Source organism: Apium graveolens, chromosome 7 (assembly GCF_009905375.1).
Source record: "Apium graveolens cultivar Ventura chromosome 7, ASM990537v1, whole genome shotgun sequence".
Lineage (NCBI taxonomy): Eukaryota > Viridiplantae > Streptophyta > Magnoliopsida > Apiales > Apiaceae > Apium > Apium graveolens.
The window spans coordinates 269805674-269823010 of NC_133653.1; the positions used below are offsets into that span (position 1 = coordinate 269805674).

The following is a 17337-nucleotide window of genomic DNA, read 5'->3' on the forward strand; positions in this document are numbered from 1 at the left end:
TTTTTTGTTAATATATATTAATAGTTTTAAGTTAAAATTTGGGTAATGTGAACCCGAATATAATTTAGCAGATCATATATTTCGATACTAAATAATAAATAAGATTACATTACTTTTTTTCTTAAATAATAGTATTTGAGAAGCTCTCTTAAATAGATAAAATCACCAAAATGCCTCATTTTCGGGATGTGTGGACATGACCTACACTTCAAACACTGCATTTCGTATGTCGTATCTGATTTTAAAAAAAAATCCTCATAATGCGCATTTTTGTGTGCCAGTGGTGATGGTGCAGCAGATGAAAATGCGTATGAAATAAGTTAGAAACGGCACACGAATATGCGTATTAGGAGATACAACAGACGAAATTCCGTAATTAGAAGGCATTTAGGATCGTGATTTTTGAAATGTGATAGGCGATTCTGAAATTTGGGTATGGCACATTTTGGGCCATCACCCTCGTAAATATCCAAATGACTCGTAAATATCCAAAATGATTATTTATGAGGTTTCATCTAGAACTCTTTGTATTATAGTACTTGTTTTGGGTTACTCAAATGAATGAAATGACTTTTACATGGATGCTGAACTTCAAGATTCAGTGCATGGGGTTCTGTAGGAGCTTTGTTAACATGATGTGAAACAAAACCCATCATGTTTATAAGGGTCAAGTGTTGGATCGTGTGCTAGCACAAACAACAAGTAAAATTAGATATAGCTGCACCTTTTGTTCTTACTGTTGGACACAACAATCTTACAATCTTTTCACAGTGTACAACAAACATGCATGTTCACAGTTCACACAGAGATCTGATGTATTTTAATGTGGCCTGCAGGCAGCTTTCTTAACTAGGAGAACAAGAAGGAACACATCTGATCGTAAAGCAGATATACTTTCAGCTCTGTATATCTGTTCAGCTGTTTTTAGACTGGTTTACGTATAGAATTTGTCCCATATGGCAGTACGGGAGACTCGTATTGTCACGTATCACGGGCTTACATTACGGTATAATATGTTACAAAAATCGTTAGCCATTCATCGCATCCTATTAATAATTAGGTCTTAGATTCTTGTAATTCTAGTTGTTAATGAGTATAAAATCATGTTCGGTCTTCCTCTACCACCTTAAAATTTTAGAGCGATCGATTACTTAACATGATATCGGAACTCGGTTTAGAGAGGGACTCGGATTCGAGTCCTCCCCTCGTTTATTTAATTTAATATTTGTTATTGGAATAGTATCTGTATTGGTTATATTTGTTGTTGTCAATTATAACGAAATGTGTAGAACGATTGAAGGGAGTGTAATTGAGTATAAGGTTTTGTTCGGATCTTCTTTTACTACCTTACAATTTTAGAACGACATGTTACTTTTCACGCGGAATCTTGTACACGAAATTAAAATATGAATGGAAATGGAAAAAAGAAAGGTAACTGTACATTCTTTTAGTGACTGCAAGTCACTTGTTATTACACGCGTTGAAGGAGCTTGACAGAAGGTTTAAGTGCAGTGATTAAGATAAGTAAAACAGACGATCCCGAGGAATATTAAAGATTATAATCATGGGATATTTGATTGTTATCCAAGCAATGCTTCTGAATAACAGCTAAAACCTTATTGGAATTCTCAATCTTCATTGGACGGCCCATTTTTATACATGTATTATTAGCATGGATTAATATGATTTATACTTAATAAATCATTGAAAATACGCAGAGAGATACATGCAGTCGCCATAGCTGGGGCTATTCACATGTGGGGGAAGAATTTTCTCATGAGTTAGGTTGTTTCATTTTCACGTTTTAAAGTCTACTAATGACTTAGTAATTTTTTTTTATCGTAGGTAACCCGCAGCCGCTACCTTTCGGGTGCGCACTGGGTAAACCCTGCGGGCTCACGCAATAGCCTGCAAAACACGCGAACTAAGGTAAACTTAAATTCTTGTAAATTTTTTTCTTTGGCATGTAATAAAATTTATTTTTACGGAGCGTAAAATTTTGAGATAAAATTTGTCTTTATCATCCTACCGACCAGAGCTCCTATAATATCATGTCGAGTAATATTTAAGACAAAATTAGTCTTTAAGATCTGTCGACCAGAGTTTTAATATCACATCGAGTAATTTTTGAACAAAAATTGTCTTTGAGATTCAGTTCACCGGAATTTTAATTGCATGTAGAGTATTCAGCTTGTCAAAATTTTTATCAAAAATCGTGATAGAGGAAGACCCATATAATAGTATATAACTCGTGCGATACACGGTCATTTTTATGATTATATTTTTAATTTATAATTTTAATATGTTGTTGATTGAGTTCGAACCTTATACCTTTTTAATAATAATTTTAAGACTATATTTAACGATTCCCGTCAATTTAATCTAACGGCTCTGAATTGAGTGATAAAGGATCAACAACGAATTTTTTAATATTCCGTCTTTCATATAATAATATTAATATGAATTACGTCTCATAAACCACCGAATGTAATTCGGGTCCGTAAATTTCAGGGTCGATCCTCCTTGAACTCCCGTTTTATAATTCTTAGAAGCGAAACATTTTTACGGAAACAAGCTCTCGGCTCCCTTTAATAGAATAAATGAATGCTTCATGCTTGTGTACATCTTAATTGTCTCACAGCGAGGTACACCACAAAATGTTGTTAATCTTTGTTCCCCACAGTGCAAAATCAGATATATGCTTGACATGAAAACAAACACTGTAGAGTGTATCTGAGTTAAGTACAGTAATAAAAATGATTGGTAACTTGTAAAACCGGCTGCATGACAAACGAAGTAGATTTATGTGCAAAGTTACTTGATGTTCCTGCAACATTTAATCGAGGGGTAGAACTGTAATTCTCCATCTTTTCGACTCATTAGCCTAAATTTATGTTCCCCCAAAGTACAGGGAACCACACGTGCAGCTTAAATGTAATAGTGGACTTTTCCTTCGTTAGTGTGTTGACATTTTGGTTTATCAATAGCTTGAGTGTTGATTCATCTTTATAAATGATCTTGTTGACCTTAATCTACTATTGTTACAGTGGTTAATTTCTCTTCGATGCAACCTTGTGGGTTCGACAATTAGCTGAAAATTAATATTTTTATGACGTTTTATTGTAAGATCAAACAGGAGACATCAACTGATTCATGTTATTGTAATACCGATCACGAGACATCAACCTAATTATTGTCGTTATAAGTTGTAATACCGACCACGAGACATCAACTAAGTCATGTTAATCGTAATTACTTAAAAGCGACAGCATTCACTTATACCGACTGAATTTCACTTATTGCAGTGTAGAGACCACTTTGTAATTTCATCAATCTCTTGTTACCCGAGAGCTACATCTTCTTCATTTTGCTACAGACTCTTACTCATCGAATAGAGAGGAGATTCTAATTATTTGCTAGATGTAATTTTTGTAAGCTGTAACTTTGTAATGGATTATAGTTTGAAATTCATTTGATTTCCACAAAGCTTGTGCTTCAGCCTAAAGGAAAACATACATAGTATCTGCCTGGGATCCATATTTCTACGCCTCACTCTTGCAACTTTATTCTTATACAAAATCAGTTTGATCACACATATTGTAATCACACATACAGAATGAACTTCATATTAACCATGTAATGGCACAAGGTTGGAGAAACTAAATTACTTTTGCTACTTAGGCTGAAGAACTTGAAATTAATTGAAATTAATAAAACAAATGCTCGAGAAAAATTTACTAATGAAAAAACATTTGAAGCCTAAATCCAATTATTCTCAGTTTGCTACAAACAAATTTCTGATGGAGTATTTGTAACTATAAACAAAGGCAACACTTGTACAAAAAGAGTCCTCAAACCTCAAATTTCATTCTCTTAGAACGTTCTTCAAATGCAAAAATCTGCAATACCACAAATGCAAGGATCAGAAACAAATAAGAAAACCGAGATTAAAAATTATAAGTGAAGAGGAAAGAAGAAAGACACAACAAAATCAGCAAACTCGATATATATTTCTACCAAGAGGAAAAGTGGAGGAAACTTGGAAATTTTTGTTTTCCCTCAATTGTTTTCTAAACAAACTGAAAGCTAATTAATTTCTTTTGCATTCTTAAAAAAATAGCATAAAAAAACCACAACATTGGCAAGCTACTGTAATAGAGGTCAACATACCAATATTATAAGAAAATAAACTATGCCCTTCTCCAACGATGATTATCCACTGCCCTTCTGCTTCAGAGTAATCTTGTCACCCAAACTTAGAGCAATTCCTTGAGTCTTGCTTCTTATCCGAATATATCCACTCAGCTTAGCATCAGCCTGTTTCTCAATGCTTATATTTACCAAAGCATCCTCCCCAAATACACTCTTTGCATACAAGTTGGCAGCTAAAAATCCACAATCACCTTCCAAAGCGGACCTACGGAATAAAAAAACAACAATATAAAATCAAGTCATTCAGATGATCAAGTTATAACAGGTTATCAACACTAGGCAGATGGTTTACATATATAAGCTCACTGCAAAGTTCAAGGAGCTCGACAGTTGATAAATAAAGAAAGATCAGATTTGGAAGGCTACACAACTCAAAAGGCTCGTTGACATTAATATTACCAAAAACAGTACAATGATATTCGAAAATAAGTCTGGAGGACAACTGTAAAGACCCTTTGTGTCTATCTAGAATAAGTCTGGAGGGAGGGACCCACAAGACCTGTCCATTCTAATTTCTCTCATTTCTGTCATACTTGGATAGCTAGTAAACCCAAATCACCCAAACCTAAATACCTAATCATCGAGCTTTCCTTCCCAAGCTTCCTTCATTCGCAAAATGTCAAATTGTAGCTTTGAGCTTGAATCTCCCATTTCTATTATAATCCCTTCAACAGGTTTGGAAAAGAAAAAAAATGCTTCCTATGCTCTGCTTTTTACAAATGTTTTTGGCATGTTTAAGCTTTATTGCAAGAAACATAACTATTACGATCATCCAAGTGGATAAGTAAAAACACATGATTAAAGGGAAAAGGAAATCAAAGCTATAAGACTTACGGTCCTGTGAGGCACTTCATGTTGGTTGATTTGATAATATGATCAAGGAATTCTTTCTCATCTTGAATTACAGTGTTGACAGCAACCTGCAATTCAGGACGTTAGATCCAACTTAAAGCACACTACAAACTGTGAAAAAATAAGAAACTACTAGTGACCAACAGTAATAAGACAAAGTGTACAACTAAAGATGATTAAAATATGTCAAAGGGAGTTCTGTAAAAAAGTGAAATTGATTAAAGCACATATACAATCTTTGGAATAAAAGGGAGTACTACATAGTGCTCGTGAGAATCATGTGAAACCCATGTATACACACATACTCCTGCAAACCACCTTCTATGCACAAAAAACAAATTCAGGCATCTTTTTTAGCCACAGGCAAAATACATTATTCAAAAGAGAAATTTGTTTGTGGTCCTATGACAAAAAAACTAACAAGTTTTAAGTCCAGACGATTCTTAGAATGGATAACATATAGGAGGACAAGTCGGAGATAGACACAAGTTATCTCGCATTATATGTTGTTCATGTTTTAATATTCATGAACATTATGATTTATGTCTATATTTACTAAAAGACTAGATGCCTTAGAACAACAAGATAAGAATATACAAAGATTTGGACATGAGTCTAATACCTTGTTTTCCCATTCAAACTCCGCCCACATAGTTCTGAAGGCAGCATCACCACATACTGCAGGAGAAATGTAATCCATTATGTCAATGTGAATGTCATTCAGGACAACTACAGTTCTGTCGAACACCTTGGAAGTCTCGTAAACTATGTTTCCAAATATGACTCCAGTCTCTGTTGACGACACCTTAATGTTTGCTTTTATTTGTTTGCTTGATTCTGGAGCTAAAGTATAATTCTGAGGACGATCTACTAGCTTAAGGTCACCCATGGTTGCCAACTCCAAGCACAGATTCTGGAGGGTCTCCTTAGTTCGATTAATAACAGTCACATCAAGAACAATATCATAGTGATGAACTGTCACGCAGGCCTCCGCATAAACAGGATCACTGAATCCAGTCAATTGAAGAATACGGTTCAGCTTGTTTGCACCGTCTCCATCCTGTAAAAATTCCCCTGTGGCACGTTTCAGGTCATCTTGAACCTCATCCTCTAACTCTAGCTGGCTCATACCCTTGTAAAAATGATGCAACAAAATTTCAGAATAAAAGTACAAACTTTAACAGCAGATTAAAAACACAAAAGACAGAAGAGAACAGAAGCAAGGACAAAATGATTTGAAACATGTACCAAGAAATATAAGAATACAAGTAGAGATGTCAAGTTGATCTCAATCACAGAGATTAACTCATTTGAACTGATATTAATCAATAACATAATGAAATTACGAAGTTACCACATAAAAATTACATCTGATGTCGGATTAAGAGAAGTCAGAATAAAAAAGATGCAGCTTTTTAAAAAAAAGAGAGTCAGGACTTGCATATTCAGACAAATGTGTGTACATATATACATACATATGTATGTATATATACACATATATATACATAGATTTATGTGTGTATATATATATATATATAATTTTGTGTGAGTTGCAAAAAATATTCAAGCCTGCGCGCTTCTTTTTCCATGATTAATATACTCAGCTACTGGTAGCTCAGAAGATTCCCGTCAAAAAAATTGATAGATGGAGTTTCATTTAAAACTTGATAAAGTTATAACCCTCAGGAAAATAGGATTACAATTTCCAAAATGTAACGATAGAAATTATATCAAGCGGAACAAAAGCACGACGCATATACTATTTAGTAATCGATCAATGACCATTGACTTGATCAAACTTCAAGCATCACCAAATTCCTAGGGGAAAGGCAAGGTCCCAGCTAACAGCCTATTGCACTGCTTCTTTCGAATTACAAAATACTACTATAGAAGCAACCATTTGAGAAGAGCGTCAAACACCAGACAAAATAATTTTTCTTTTAAGGTATGGAACTTCAAATTATTTAGAAACAAAATTTGGGAAGCTATCTACTTGTGTATAAATGAAAAGCTTTTCTGAATAAGATACATTTAGGATATCCTTAGTAGAAGACAAATTTTTATTACTCCTCATATTATCTAGTTGTATCTCTTAGATATCGAATAACAAACTCTTTCAAAACAATATTAAGCTCCTTCATGGCTGCATGGCTAGAGAACATTCAGTACCCACACCACACAATAAAAGAACAACCAGCACTTATCATGTACTACTACCAACATATAAACTAATATAATAGTAGATTTACCATCATAATGGATAACTATTTTAAACAAATAAAACAAGTACATAACATGTTGCAGGACTACATCAACTTCATCTTAGCATAGACCATGGTTGTCACGTCGATAAGTCGAGTCGAGTCGATGGAGGTCCAGCTTGTCGACTAGTCGTGGACTAGTCGCTGACAAAATAATAATATATAATATTATATATCTTATATATGTGGCTTTCCACAACAAAAGTCTAACATTCTCGTACTCGTATGTATATAAATCGCAAAATAGAAATGTTAAACACAAACATATCTATTTTCCCTTTTATATACTCACATAAATAAGATGACTTCTATAAAAATATTACTGATTATACTACATGCATATTCAGTTTTAATCAATTTATACATACATAAACACACATACATAATAATATATAAGTTGAAATTAGCATGTTTGATTGTTGCTGATGCTGAGTAGGTTTTTAAAATTTTTGATTTGTTTTCGTTTTAAATTTTGATTGGACTTTGCACTAGTCGACCGCAATTCGCAAGTCGAGCTCTCCAGTCGACTTTCTCAAACCGACTAGTCAACTAGTAGCGACTAGTCGACCGCCGTGACAACAATGGCATAGACCACTTAAAATGTAACCTGTTTTGCTCAAACTAATTAGTAACTATAAGAGAGATTATATATAGTCAATAAGTACCCAAAACAGAGCACCTATTCCCTATCCCTGCGCTGCGTTTAGTAAAGTGACAGCATTGATTTATAGTTGCATTTTGTAATTTGTTAGAAGCTGAGGTAGATTCTTACCTTCCTGCTCTTCAAATGGTAGAAATCAATAAGATCATCCGGCTGTGCGTAGGATATCAGTGCCTTTGCTTTGATTTCTGCTGTTTCACGCAACTGCTTATCTGAAAGCATCTTAACAAAACTTTCACGGCATGATTGCAGCCAGATCTTCCTGATCTGATCCCCAGTGTTGCACAACAATCTTATACAAATGACAATCCTGTCCTGTGAATCATTATCAATTGGGTGCGAAAGAAATGAAGATTGTCCTAGTTGGATTATGGAGACGATGATCAATAATGCTTGGGTAGAAGCTTTATTGACTTCAGCTTTTGATGGTTGAACCTCCTCATATCTCAGGATAAGTTTGGTTAATGTGCAGGACACAACTGCCCCGAGAAAAAAATCTCCAGTCAGAAGAAGAGATCTCAAATTTCCAGCACTTAACGATCCTTGAACAACAGTAGGAGGTGAAAAAGCAGTTTCAGAGGCAGCACTTTGAGTAGCATAAGTTCCATCAGCAAGTATAGCTGGCCTTTTAGACGAGACAGTAATGGAGTCAGCTTGCTGAGGTTTCTTCGAAGAATCAGCAGAATCCCCTTCCTCGGAATCGGTGTAGAAGGGCAAGTCTCCTAGGCACTGTTTGACGGTTGCAATGCCACTCTCAACTTCAGAAAGGGAAAGGCAGTACTCTGCAATAATCCAAAGTGCAGATGAACAAACTCTTGCTGCTCGAATCTGGTAGAAGGTGTCCAATAATCTTGTTATAATTGAAACTCTCAACTTTGGGTTAGTTTCAATTATCTCTCGGACAAATACAACAACATCCAGAGCCGAAGCAACATTGCTGTCCCCCAGAAAGTCCATCAACAGATGAACAACAGTACTAGCCACTTCCGGAAACTTTATTGCGCAAGAATGAATAGCTTGAATGAGCATTTGGCGGTACTCCCCATTCTTCTCAAGCTCCCCACTTTGCGTTTTCATGACTTCCTTCTTCAGAGTAAGAACTACTTCGTTGATGTTTCGGGGAGTGATCAATTCAAGAACAATATCTAGTGTTTTCCTTCGAATATCAAGGTTTGGGCTCGAGACAGCCCTAAGTACATCCATAATTAGATCAAGCATTATCTCTCCATGTGATGATTTCAGCTCAGTTAGCCGATCAAGCACAATAAGTTTGACATTATTGTCACTCTGAGATGACAAAAGCTGACAATAAGTATTTGCTGCGGCCTTGATTGCTGTAGGCGCAGATGAGAGAGATACAAGTGTTCCGGCACACTCGTACACAACAGCAGATGAAGGAACAGTTAGTAAAGATATGATAATCTTAATATATCTTCCTTTCTCGCCCTTATTTGTTCTACATACTTTCCTGATTAATTCCAAAACAACCATTTGAAGCAGTTCTCCCCATTCAGCTACCTTTTCAACATTAGTTAGAAGATAATTAATAGCACGTTCCTGGGCACAATTGAAAAGCATAAGAAATGCATTTCTCTTTGCCGATTGGTCTTGTTCAGTTGCAAGAACTTTCTCAATCATCTCCGGGGCATCAACCAAAAGCTGTTCCCCATGAGGGAGCTTGTATATGGCCATCACTGCAAGTATTGCATTCCTCCTAATATATTGGTGTCGATGCTCCAAGTTCGCTAAAACAGAAGGAATCAACGGTTCAATGATCTCCACCTCGTTCAGCCGACAAAGGAACCTCAAAGTCACTCCCCGAATGTACTCATTTGGGTGCTGCAAATTGTTCCTCAAATTTTGGCAAATTAAGATCATTTCCGGCAAAACCATTCCTTTAGCATCTCTCTTCTCAATAATTTCAAGATACAGAAGTAATAGCTTCTGAACAGTGTGGTCCTCAGAAGGTAACACATATCTAACAATTGTGATAAACAGCTGCGGAAGAGTTTCTCCATTAAGTAACAACATGACAGCTTTCTTCATCGCATCAACCTTTGCTTCAACATCATTTCCTTCTAACGCTTCCTTAATCTCATTTGCAATAGCAGGAGTACTTTTATCAAAATAAACAAGTAGAGAGCAAGATTTCTCCATATCTCACTCACTTAACAATACAACAACGCAAAGATCTTTGATCCAATGCTGCAAAATCAAAGCCAAATATCCGATTACTTTACAATCGAGCTCTGCATACTTACAGCATCTAATTTTGTTTGCACATTAAAAAAGAAACCAAAAAGCTTTTTCATTTCCAATATCAACTTAATAGAACGACTACATAATTTTAATTTACAACATCAGACAATAAAGCAATACCAAATTGAACAATTTGCGAAACTATAGCACTTCCCGATCACAGATTCACAATAACTAAAGTCCTCATGTAATCAAAAGAATCCAATATGAAATCACATTTACAAACCAAAACATCGAAGTACAAGATTCATAACACTAGATCCAGTAAAATGAACGTAACTAATCAACACACGAAAACGAATCATCCAGATCTAACAAACAAAATAATAACAAAATCCCTAATCACTACGTACATTTAAGCATTACATAATTCAAATCTACGGAACCACAAATGGACACATGAATCGCTAATAACTGATAGTAATGTACACGTGAGTTTTATGAATAAGAACACTGAGCTTTGTTCGATTTAACAAGATCCGTAACCACTAAGCACATTTTCGCATCACGTAATTCAAATCTAAGCAACCACAAATCGACACATAAATCACGAATAACCGACAGTAATGTAAACACAAGTGTGAAATGAATACCAACACGAAGCTTTGTCAATTTAAAATATCCGCAACATTAGGTCATTCTACAGCACTAAAACATTAATCAACTAAACAACTGAGGAGCAATTACGATAATACACAACTTTTCGAAATCTCGAAATCGAAACAATTCATGTAATCGTGTCATTCAATAACAAATCACCTACATAAAAATGAAACAAGTAATAGAAGTAACAGATCGAGAGATAAATTACAGTGATTCACATCGAGATTGAATTAAATTAAATCGATACATTGAGATCTAATAAATAAAATTGTTAATAAATCGATAATTAACGAGTGTATATAAAACACAAAATGTAAATTTAATTTGATGAATTAAAAGTGTGTGAAGACAGAGAGAGACTTACGAGCGAGATGTAATGTTGGGAGAGCTTGCGATGTTACTAATCTATACATACACTACTCAGATTCATGTGCGAACCCATTTATCTTGCTTCGCCATGTTCCTTTAAGTTGCTAAACGGTGTCGTTTAGATTAGTTTCTTATTTTTTTAATGAAAAAAGACCGAAATAACTCTTTTTAGATATATTTTTGCCCAAAATACTCTTTCCGAAATAAGGTGCCCTAAATACCAACCAGATATTGCACTGAAGTATCGGGATGATAGGTCGCTTTCGGTGAAAGATCAGAATGATACTCCTTTGTGAGTAGATTGTCTTGGTTAATACTCCTCCACCGTCATTTGTACATTATTTTTTAAAAAAATAAATAAATATTTATTCAATATTTTATTGTTTAAACATGTACCATATTTTAGATTTTTAATATTTTATGGTTTAACAATTTCCCATCTGGGGTTTAGAAATATTTAGAAAATAAATAAAAATAAAATTTAAAATTTTATATGATACTTCACTAACAAAAAAGTATCTCAAATGTTATTCCACTGATCAAAGGAATATATGGATCGATACTTTAATCCAGTGACAGAAGAGTATCAAACATGATACTTTAATGGGGAAGTAGAGTATCAAACTCGTACTCCACTAAAAATGGAGTTTTTTAAGGTTATTTTGGGCAGCTTAAAATTATGGTGGGTATTTTGAGAGATTGTTATTTAAAATGGTTATTTTGGTCTTTCACCCTTTTTTAATGCTAATTTAATTCATGTTTTTCATTTATTATTTTTCTACCCCATTGAGTAATTTTTTAAAACAAATTAACTATGAATTAAATCTAACAAAAATGTAATAAAAATTTGGTTGCGATTTAATTTCTAGTTATTTTTAAAATCACATTTAAATCTAACCAAAACGCAATAAAGCTATATTATATATTGTTACACTTATTGATTTAATTATATAAATAATATTAAACATATATATGTATATATAATTTCTTCAACATTTAACTTACTATAAAAATAAATATTAATAGTTGATAGTCGATCGGTCAATTATTTTTATATCGACTTTAATTCATTATTTTTACTTAATTAATTTTACTTAATTATTGTAAATTTTGCCAAATTAGTTTATATGCTTGTATAAATAAATCTTGTAATAAATATAAGGTATCATAATGTATTGCACGGACTATTAATCGAAAAACCCTTTATTTTCGCGTACTTTAAGTGTTTTTATTTAATAGAATTATGTTATTTTCTATAATTCTTTAAGGGTTTTATATCAAGTCGGCTACCCTATTCATCAAAATATCTCACATAAACCACCATTTCCCAGGATGACTCATTTAAAATATTAAAATATTAATATATATATCATGATGTTATCATTTTCTAAAAAAATTAACAGAAAATGTTAAATTTTTTAAAATTTTCATTAGTTCAAGCAGAAACAGTCAGAAGTGATGAGTTGGTAGTCCACGTATGTTCCACATTGGGCTAATAAACCCTAATAAATTAAACAAATAACCCGAATAAACAAATAAACTGACATATTGGCGGGTTAATTTGGGGTTAAACAAAAACCCTAAATAGCGTGTTCATTCAATCGTCACTATCAATCATCATTCAATCGTCATTTGTATCTATTTTCAACAAAATCTGGACACCAATTATCACTCATTAACATCATTCGACAAGGTAATCATCAATCCTCTTTGTATTGTTTATTTGTGTTTTGTGTTGTAGTACTGTTTCATTCGATCGTATTGTGCGACTTGTTTATTTTGTTGTTATTTTTTAGTAATAAGTGAATATACGAATGTAATTGCTTATATGTTGAATGCATGTTAGTGTATGTTGATAAATATAGAGATTCATCACCACGGGACCTTTAACTCGGATTCAAGAAACCCTAGATATATTGGGGGATATGTTGATATTATAAAAAAAAATCATACTGATGTGATATCGTTTAGAGATTTAAATGATTTTGCTGAAAAGTATCACTATAGTGTTGATTGCTTAGTTAATTTCATGACTGATGGGAATAATATGGGGAATGGAATGAGGCTTCTTTATGATGATTCTACAATTCGAGAGTGTGTTGATGTGTGTACGCCTTTTCGTAAAATTGTGTTATATGTCGATCACTCATTTACTGTTGACCTTACTGCTACTAATGACAAAGGCAAGAAAGTTATTGTTAATGAGGAGGGTGAGGGTTCTGATGGAGATGAAGGGTATGGGGAGGATAGTGATAGTTAAGATGAGGATTATGAATACAAAGAAACTGAGAGTGAGGATAGTGATAGTGAGGAATCTTTCTACACTGAGAGTGATGAAGAGCTGAGGGAGAACAAGAGGAAAAGTAAGCTGGTTAGAGAGGAACTTAGGAAAACAATGGCCACTGCACCTTTTGAAGAGTCAGATTTTGACTCTTATGAGTTGAGGTCTATTGCATCCTCAAGTGAGGATGAAAATTGTCAAATTGGGTATATTGGACCCCAGTTGTGTCCAGGAAATAGAGAAGAAAGGTTGTTGGTGGGTCAAATAAAAAGAGGGACAAAATATAGTGGAGTCCTGAAATGACCTTTATAAACATGGAAGAATTTAGGAGCACTATCAGAAAATATGGGTTGGAGGAGAGGAGAGTTGTGCATTTTGTGTGCAATGAGCCTGATAGATATCATGTTAAATGTGACCCTGGATGTCCTTTTAGGATTTGGGTAAGGAAACATAAAGGAGTTGACACTGTGGAGATAAGAACACTGGTTAATGAGCATCTCTGTACTAAACCATTCAAAAACAAGCTAGCAAGTGTTAAGTACTTAAATGAGAGATATGGTGACAGGATAAGGAAAAACCTCCAATGGAAGGTAAAGGAGATGATTGAAACCATTAGGAATAAAATGGAAATAAAAGTCCCCTGGATCAAGATAATAAGGCTAAGAAAAGCTGCACTTGATGGAGTAGTTGATCAACTTAAGGTGCACTACTCCGGGGTTAGGGACTTTGGGTATGAAGTGTTGAAAAATAATCCACACAACACTGTAAAAATTTCTGGGACAAGAATGAATGAGGTTGATGTCAATAGATTTAAAAGAATATACATTTGTTATGCTGCTTTAAAATCAGGGTGGAAAGCTGGTTGTAGACCCATATTGGGGTTAGATGGGTGTTTCCTTAAAACTGTTACTGGAGGACAATTATTCAGTGCAGTTGGAAGAGATGGGAATAATTGCATGTTCCAAGTCTATATTGCTGTTGTTGAGAGTGAAATCACTGATTCCTGGAGATGGTTTATATCCTTCATGCAAGATGAATTGGACCTGGCAGATGAAATGGGGCTGACAATCATATCTGATCAACAGAAGGTCAACATTTTTAAAGTTTTTGCTTTTAAACTTGATCATATCTTTGTATTGTATTTGTATTTAATATATATGTGGTTACATTATTGCACTGCAGGGTCTTGAAAATGTTGTTAAGGAGCTATTACCTAGGTCTGAACATAGGTTATGTACCAGACACGTCTACAACAATTTTAGAAAAAAGTAAGTTAATTTAATGTCACTTGTCATACTTGTTCCATGTACACATCACTTATTTAGACATATACAAGTGCAGATTCCCATCGGGTTTTATTAAAAAAGCTTTTTGGAATGCTGCTTGCTAAACACACCCAGCTGCACATAAAAATTTTATGAAGCAAATTGAGAACACCTCTAAACTAACTGCTGAGCACTTGAACAGAATTGATGCCAAAGCATGGCCTAAAACATTCATATCTACTATTCCAAAAATTGGCAACATTGAGAATAATATGTCTAAATACTTTAACTCCTAGATAATAAATGAGAGGTAGTAATTTAATTGGACTTGTTCAAATATACATGTGTGATTGTACTTATTTAAATGTTTAAGTCTGATTCTTGCATCTTTTTATTTAAGGTTTATGCCAATTCTAGATATGCTTCAAGAAATCCATTTCAAACTGACGTCAAGAGTTAGAGAGAAAAGGGATGAAATGATATCCTCTAACTTGCAGCTATGCTCTAAGATTAAAAAATTGCTTGATGGCGGGATTACTCAATCAATAAAGTGGAGGGCTTCTTGGGATGGATAAAGCAGGTATCAAGTGAAGTACAACACAAGGTTTGTCACAACAAGGTAAAAAGGTTCAGAGGTGGAGTGAAAAAAGGGTGCATCACTGTAATAAGTGTGGTAAAACTGGTCATAGGAGACTGCCCGGATCTGCAAGGTGAACAAGTGAATCAAAATGAGGTTGAATAAGTACATTAGAATGAGGGCGAAGAAGCACATCAGCGTGAAGGTGAAGAAGGGGCTCAAAATGAAGTTCATGGTGAATAAAGTGTTGGTCAGAATGAGCAAGGTTCTGAGACTGCAGGTCATTCATCTGTTAAAAGGAAGAAATTGGGTCTAGGAAAACCTAAACTAACTATTAGGAGGTCTAAAACTAAGAATATAAGGGTTGAGCCAGATGTAATTCCAACTCAAGGTTCACAAGTGACACCACCTCTAATGACTGAATCACCTGAGACTAGCAATTTCATGAAGCAAGTTCTGGGAAGTGTGGGCTATTCTGCATTGTACACTCCTACAACAACTACTGCAGGAACATCCACAATAGTTGTTGCTACTTCGGGTCCATCAAGAGCAAGTACCATGCCAGCAAGAAGAAGTAGCAGGCTTGGAAATGCAACTAGAGTTCCAATTACCACATCTCACTCCACTGCAGAAGAAGCAATTCACTTGGATGATTAATTTAAGCTTTTAACTTATTTGCACTTATGACCTTTATGGCTTTTGCTGCTGCTGCTGCTTGGCTTAAACTATCAATTGATTTTATTTTTTTTAATGACTTAAGTTGTGGTATGTTTGTGGTATACTATGTCATTGTAAAGTTAAATTTGAACTCTTTTCATTGATTTTATTTTGTTCAGTACAATTACTCCCTACTAACACATCTCATTACAATGATTGCAAGTAAACATATTATAAAAGTACTATAAAATTTATGTTGGACTTATTTTTGCTCCTTCACCACCTTTATTTTCTTCTTTTTTCACTCAATTTATGTCCAAACTTCACCAATTTTTCCTCCATTATTGACATCCTCTCCTCGAGACTTTCATTTTTTTGGGTCAGTTTGGAGATTACATTTGTTGCTCTACCACAGAACTCTTCATCCATCCACAAGAAAAAACTACAACTTTTATCCTCCTAAAAAACACGCAAAAAATTAATAAAACATAAAGAAAAATAAAAACACAAAAAACGTCTCCATTTACCTTGCTTTTATCACGACTCCAGAAACGTCTTCCTGGATTTTTGGAAGTCCATGACGTAAGTACTCGAGCATTCATACCACAAAAACAAAAAAATCAAGTTATTATCAGACTTAACAACTGATGAGTTTGACAAAGCAGACATGGGGGTTTACGATTATGAGGGAAGATGATGATATTGTGAGAAGTTTTTTACAAAGTTATGCATAAATTGAAGAGAAAATTATAATTTTTATCAAGAATCCTAATACATACACTGTGTTTGTATGGTTGCTATATATACAGGGGTCAAAGTGAAGTCAATCAAGTTAGCCGTTGCTTATTCAACGCCATATCAGCAGACACATCAGCATTACCGTTAACTTTTTTATTAATATAACGGCGTGATATATATTAGTTTTTCAATGATTTAAATGAGTCGTCGTTGAAAATGGTGGTCTATGTGAGATATTTTTACGAATTGGGTGGCCGACTTGATATAAAACCCAATTCTTGAATGTATGCATATGTCCATGAATGAAATAATATTTAGAATAAAATTAAGGTGATTATAGAAAGTGTGAAAAAATCTACTAATGTATGATATTGCAAAGTCTAAAATAATTGTTTCTAGAAGTTTACATGTCCATAAGTCTTAAATAAACTTATATCGAGAAGTTCGCTAATATCATAAAGTCAATGTATAGCAAAGCCAATAAAATTATGTTGTAAAGTCGTCATATAGGAAACTCTAATAAGTCATCTCATAAAATCCTAATTGTAATAACAATATCTAGAAATTAAACTCTGATAATTATATCAAGAAGTCTACATGTA

The 17337-nt window shown here is 34.1% G+C and overlaps 1 protein-coding gene across 1 annotated transcript; it reads right to left on the minus strand.

The window, feature by feature from the left end:
- Window positions 1-3720: 3720 nt before the first annotated feature.
- On the minus strand, window positions 3721-11337 carry LOC141675207 (coatomer subunit beta-1-like). The gene is made up of 6 exons (XM_074481917.1): window positions 11213-11337; window positions 8098-10191; window positions 5687-6196; window positions 5047-5132; window positions 4171-4417; window positions 3721-3899 (listed from the first exon to the last, which is right to left on the minus strand). Exons 2-5 carry the CDS (start codon window positions 10141-10143, stop codon window positions 4213-4215), a joined length of 2847 nt encoding a protein of 948 aa, XP_074338018.1. The 5' UTR covers window positions 10144-10191; window positions 11213-11337; the 3' UTR covers window positions 3721-3899; window positions 4171-4212.
- Between the last annotated feature and the right edge of the window lie 6000 nt (window positions 11338-17337).

What these genes read in the sequence shown, in the direction of transcription:
- LOC141675207 (XM_074481917.1), bottom strand. Translation starts at nt 10,143, where the DNA reads ATGGAGAAATCTTGCTCTCTACTTGTTTATTTTGATAAAAGTACTCCT. An exon ending in ACCATTTGAAGAGCAGGAAG is followed by an intron (nt 6,197 to 8,097) that starts GTAAGAATCTAC and finishes CATTTTTACAAG; the next exon opens with GGTATGAGCCAGCTAGAGTT. An exon ending in ATGAAGTGCCTCACAGGACC is followed by an intron (nt 4,418 to 5,046) that starts GTAAGTCTTATA and finishes TTTATTCCGTAG; the next exon opens with GTCCGCTTTGGAAGGTGATT.